This window comes from Alligator sinensis, unplaced genomic scaffold, assembly GCF_000455745.1.
Source record: "Alligator sinensis unplaced genomic scaffold, ASM45574v1 scaffold177_1, whole genome shotgun sequence".
Taxonomy (NCBI): Eukaryota; Metazoa; Chordata; order Crocodylia; family Alligatoridae; genus Alligator; species Alligator sinensis.
The window spans coordinates 1,597,588-1,603,124 of NW_005842269.1; the positions used below are offsets into that span (position 1 = coordinate 1,597,588).

At 43.4% G+C, this 5,537-nt stretch overlaps 1 protein-coding gene across 1 annotated transcript in view; it reads right to left on the minus strand.

The window, feature by feature from the left end:
* Nucleotides 1-5,537, minus strand: part of PRMT8 (protein arginine methyltransferase 8) — a 62,226-nt gene that overhangs the window by 2,154 nt on the left and 54,535 nt on the right. Inside the window, exon 10 of the mRNA XM_025209107.1 lies at nucleotides 196-317. Within this exon, the coding sequence (XP_025064892.1) occupies nucleotides 196-317 (122 nt within the window). The remainder of the gene's footprint in view (nucleotides 1-195; nucleotides 318-5,537) is intronic.

Consider the following 5,537-nt stretch of genomic DNA (forward strand, 5'->3'; position numbering starts at 1 on the left):
ATTTTTTGCAATTTTAGTCCTACAACATTAGCATTGTATTAACATAGCCACTTGCATACACATTCACGAGATTAGGAATGGATTTTGATGACTGAACCTGAGTTTAAGACCACTTAACAGACTTGCTCTGTTTACTGTCATCTACAGTACTTCTTCCATTGTGCTTGCAAATGATAAACAGTGAAGTTGGCTCACCACATTTTTTGCATTTGGTTTCATGGATATAGTTCCATAGATTTCTTCACCTCTCCTCACCGTTAGGTAGTCCTCTAAATAGAAGACAGTTTGCTTCCAGTGGGTGTAGGGAGCATCAGGGGCTGCAAAAGAAATGTTGGCATTTATGTGTAGGAATTAGGCTTTTGGATGTATTTTAAAAACAGAACAGTAGGTTTGGAAAATGTTTTAAAAATTCTCTTTTCAAGCCACATTTCAACTTAAATATTATAGCAACATTTACATGCTCTCATCTACAATGTTGTAATTTTATTGATTTCAGTGGTTTCTTTTCTAACTTACACTAGTATAAGTAAAGGCTGAACTTTTCTAGGGCTTTCATTTTTAAGATCTCAGAGCACTGCTTGAAAAGAGTAGATATCACTATACCCATGGGTATAAGGAACCACCCTGTCTAAGAACCATTAATATAAGTTCAAACTTCTGGCAGAATCTTTTCCAAATAGAGGTAGTTCAGCTGATGGCTCTGCGTTGGCAGAAGCGTATGTAAACATTTTGCTAACCTACTGCACACGAATTCACAAACTATAAAATTCTGGTGGCTGAAAAATGTGGCTGACCCGAAAATCTTAAGAGAGGGGCCACTGAGATCAGTTCTGAAATCTGTCCCTAGGAATGTCGTTGGTGACAATTTTGCTGCTTGGTTTTAAGAAGTCTATAATACTGTAGAGGGAATTACTAAGACAATGACAACTACCGCAAGTAGAGAAACTTCTCATTAGACTAAATTGAACCCCCCCACCCCCCCTAGAAACCCAAAGAAAACTTTTTGCAGGGTACCTAATACAGAGTGTCAGGGTTTTAAAAGTTGAAAAGATGCATAGAAACTTTGAGCCCTCGATCCATTCCAAGTTCTTCCCCCCACTCCCTCCCCACTTATATTCTGTGCCTGTATGCATGCACTACCCTTCATGAACTCATCTGCATGGCCATATTCAGATCCCACCTAATGCCAATAAGTAGAGTCTACAAGATTTTAGCCAACTAAAAGAGACGTGGGCAAGGAATGAAGGTGATAATGTATGGTTCAACATTTTTGCTGGCATAAGGTCACATCAATGGATTTAATTACCAGCAGGGAATCTGGCCTTTGGCCTTGTATATCCCACTTCCAGGAAAAACTAGCATGGAGCAAATAGATCATGACAGAAGCAGTTGCCAAGTTGACCATGCTGTGGCAAATCCTAAGCTGAGGTATGAATGTATGCTTATATGGAAGTCCATAGTGGTTTACACCTGCTAAGCATCTGCCCATCTTCCTGCCTACTGTATCCCTTCCCCCACCCCTGTTCTCCTTCTAATTATTTTTCCACTTCTGTTTGGAAGAGTAAGACTGAACAGCATTTGGGGCAGGGATGTTGTTTTCTTTTACATTAGTATAACAAACAGGGTATTGTGCATGCTCCTGGAAACAGGAAGATTCATTATATTATAAACAAATAATTCTCACAAAGAGTAATGTTTTACTTCCCTATAACTTCTTACCTGGAAGAAGGTAAGAAGTTAAGGCTGAAAGAGAAAGCTGCATCCAAGGGTGCTGAAAGAATTAGCCAGTGTCATAGCAGAGCCACTGGCACGACTGTTTGAGCACTCGTGGTGCTCAGGTGAGTTCCCAGAGACCTGGAAAAGGGCCAGTGTGGTCCCTATTTTCAAGAAGGGGAGGAAGAAGGATCTGGGTAACTATAGACTAGTTAGTCTCACCTCTATCCTTGGGAAAACCCTTGAAAAAATTATCAAGGATCACATTTTTAGGAGTCCAGTAGGTAATATAATGCTGAAAGGCGACCAGCACAGGTTCATAGCAGGTAAATCCTGCCTGACTAACCTTGTTTCTTTCTATGACCAGGTCACTAAATGCTTAGATACAGAAGTCAAGGTAGATGTCATCTACTTGGACTTTAAGAGGGCCCTCAATATGGTATCCCATCCTATTCTCATAAGCAAATTGAACGGCTGTGCCATAAACCATTACACAGTCATGTGGGTAGCAAATTGGCTTAAGGGTCATACCCAGAGAGTGGTGGTGGACAGGTTGGTATCGACCTGGAAAGATGTGAGCAGTGGGGTCCCCCAAGGCTCAGTCCTTGGGCTGGTGCTGTTTAATATCTTCATCAGTGACCTGGATGAGGGCATGGAAAGCACTCTGTCCAAATTCTCAGATGACACAAAACTATGGGGCCAAGTAAACACACTGATGGCAAGAAACCTGTGGCTGTGCACTTGAAGTGCCTGCCACTTTAAGGGCTGAGTCAGGCAGCCAGCAGGTGCTTGACTGCAGCAGCCATTTTAGAAAGCTGGCTGCCTATATAAACAGAGCAGGTTGCTGCTGCCGGCCCAGGCAGAAACATTGCCTGGCTGAGCTTCATGGAACATCTAGCAGGTAGGAGCTGGAGGCACTTGGTCCTGGGCATGACCTAAAACTGCATCCTGCTGGGGAAGGGTGGCCTGGTGGGGTCCTGGTGTGGCCATGTCTCACTCCTTTGAATGTTCTCAGAGATTTAGAACACCCTCCTGCCTCAGGGTAGTGTACACTGCAAGTGCATCTACGCCATGGCCTCACTGTTCACAGGAAGCATTGCCATCCAGCATGCTCCACCAACCCGTTCATGTTCATCTGTGCCAGTCCTGGAAATGAGCTTGTAAAGCTTCTCCAGAGGTTCCCCTGCTACTGCTCTTGATATCTTTGTCCCCAGTATGCTTCAGAATATCAGTGCACTTCATGAGTATATTCCTTACTAGGGTGGCAGGTATGTGATAGATTATTCTAGACATTTCAAAAGTTGTTCTTGGTAGTTGTAAGTGAGGGTTTGCAGTGGTGATTTTTTGGGGGATGCCTTGGGTTAATAATTGCCTGTGAATGAAGGGGACTGGAATTGGCCCAGGAAGTCCCTTTAAATCCTATGTTCCTATATAAGTGCTGGGTAACACCCTTAGTGGAGTCTCTATGACTCAGTTCCCCATCTGTAAAAGGCTTCCTTTCTCTCTTGTCTATATGTGTTGAAAAACTTGGAATAGAGATCATCCTTTACTGCCAATTAGTTGTGCAGACATATCCCAACTGAACTATTTTACATCACCTAATTTAATGAAGCCCTGGTCTCAATTGTGCTACTGCTGTAATACAAATAATAAATAAATGAATTCTATGACTCTTCAGATATGCTACCACATAAAGACCCATTTTCCCTTTCTTCCTGGCTAATAAGACAATCAAATCTTATGCTAGAAAATGTTGTCAATCATGATATAATCTATTTTAGTCTCCCAGTTCTGTGGAACTATAATATAATACCTTGACATCTTCCCACTTAGTTTCCACAGGTGATAGGTACTGATCTTTTATCTGGATCTATGAAAAACATGGAGCTGGCTCTTCTCTCACACACTGCAGTGTAAACCAAAGTTTTCTAGGGATAGAAATAGACATTGACAAAAGACGAGGATCAGCTGTGCCAGGATATATCCAAACATAGCTGATCTGCTTCATTAAGTGAAACACATGTCACCATTAATGTTGTGGGACAATAGGCAATGTGTTTTCCCAGGGCTTGAAGAGTCTGGTCCTGTGCACCCCAGAAATTCCCATGCATGACTGGGCCCTTGAAATCCCAGGAGTGCCTGCCTGGCTTGCCCTGCTTACCAAGATGCATGCCTGGGATGTCTAGGGCATGTCCTGGTAAGTGAAGAAACCTCAACTTTCCCCACAGACCAAGATGCACCCCTGAGATCAGAACAATCATAAAAACTTATGGTTGGAAGGGACATCAGGAGGTCATCTAGTCCTACCTCCTGCTCAAAGCAGGGCTAGCCCCCAAAAGATCACCCCAGCAAAGGCTTTGTCTAGCCAGGTCTTAAAAACCTCCAAGGATGGAGAGTCCACAACTTCTCTGGGTAACCTGTTGCAGTATTTTAGTACCCTCCTAGTGAGAGAGTTTTTCCTGAGATCTAATCTAAATTTCCCTTGCTGCAACTTGAGACCATTTCTCCTGGTTCTGTCATCTGCCACCACTGAAAACAGTCAAGCTCCATCCTCTTTGTCACCATTCTTCAGGTAGTTGAAGGCTGCTATTAAATCTCCCTCAGCCTTCTCTTCTCCTAACTAAATAAATCCAGTCAGCTGCTCCTCATAAATCATGTGCCCCAGCCCCCTAACCATTTGTTTTGCCCTCCGCTGGACTCCCTCCAATTTGTGCACATCCTTTCTGCAGTGGGCAGTCCAAAACTGGACACAGCACTCCAGATGTGGCCTCACCAGTGTCAAACAGGGAAATAAACATTTCTCTCAATCTGCTGGTAATGCTCCTACAAATGCAGCCCAGCATGCTGCATGTTAGTCTTCTTGGCAGCAAGGGCACACTATTGACTCATATTCAGCTTATTGTCCACTATAACTCCCAGGTCCTTTTTCTGCAGAGTTGCTGCTTAGCCTGTTGGTCCCCAGCCTGTACCAATCCCAGAGATACATCTCGATAGGTAGGGGAAGCCATGCAGGCATTCTGTCCTAAGGGGATCAATCTAGCCTGGGAATTCACAGGGTGCACAGGATCGGGCCCCTCAAGCCACAGAAGCATCTGTCTAGGGTGGCTGGAGAGTATGGGCAGATCCAGGCTGCAGATGCTCTCCTGCCATAAAGTAAACAGGTGTCCATTTCTAAATAGCAGCACAAATTGATACCCCTTTCACTGAGGCCACAATTTGTGGTACAACACATGGTATGAAGACCTGTTTGCTTGGCCTGTGTGCCACCATAAAACAAATGTACATCAGCACAAAGGCAATGAAAGGCAATGCCTCCTTCCACCCTGATATCAGTGGAGATACATTGGTGAAAACTGGTCTGGGAGGAGACCACCAGCCCAGGAATGCAAGCAATGAGCACAAATAGGTAAAATAGTGGGATTAGAATCCAACACAATCCAAGGCTGGCACACTGAACCAAGTAATCTCTTCCTGTTCCTTAACTTTCTTGAGTAGTGTATCAGCAGATGCTACCCCTCAAACACTGAACCTATGCACACGTGTTATTCCCTGTAGCCAGGAGGACTGATTCCTCCTTCACTTGAACTGGTTTCACCTGGTATGACTCCAGTGATTTCAAACAAATCATTCCTTGTTTATCCTTGGGCGGAAGGATAGCTGGGGGCAGTGGCTTTAAGGAAATATGAAAAATCATTGTCCAAAATAATTATATAAACATTTTTATGATAAACATGGTTCTAGAAAAATGTTTTAAGACTTTTATACAATATTATATGGACAGAGAGATTCCCCAATCCTTTCCACTGAAATTCAAAAAAACACAG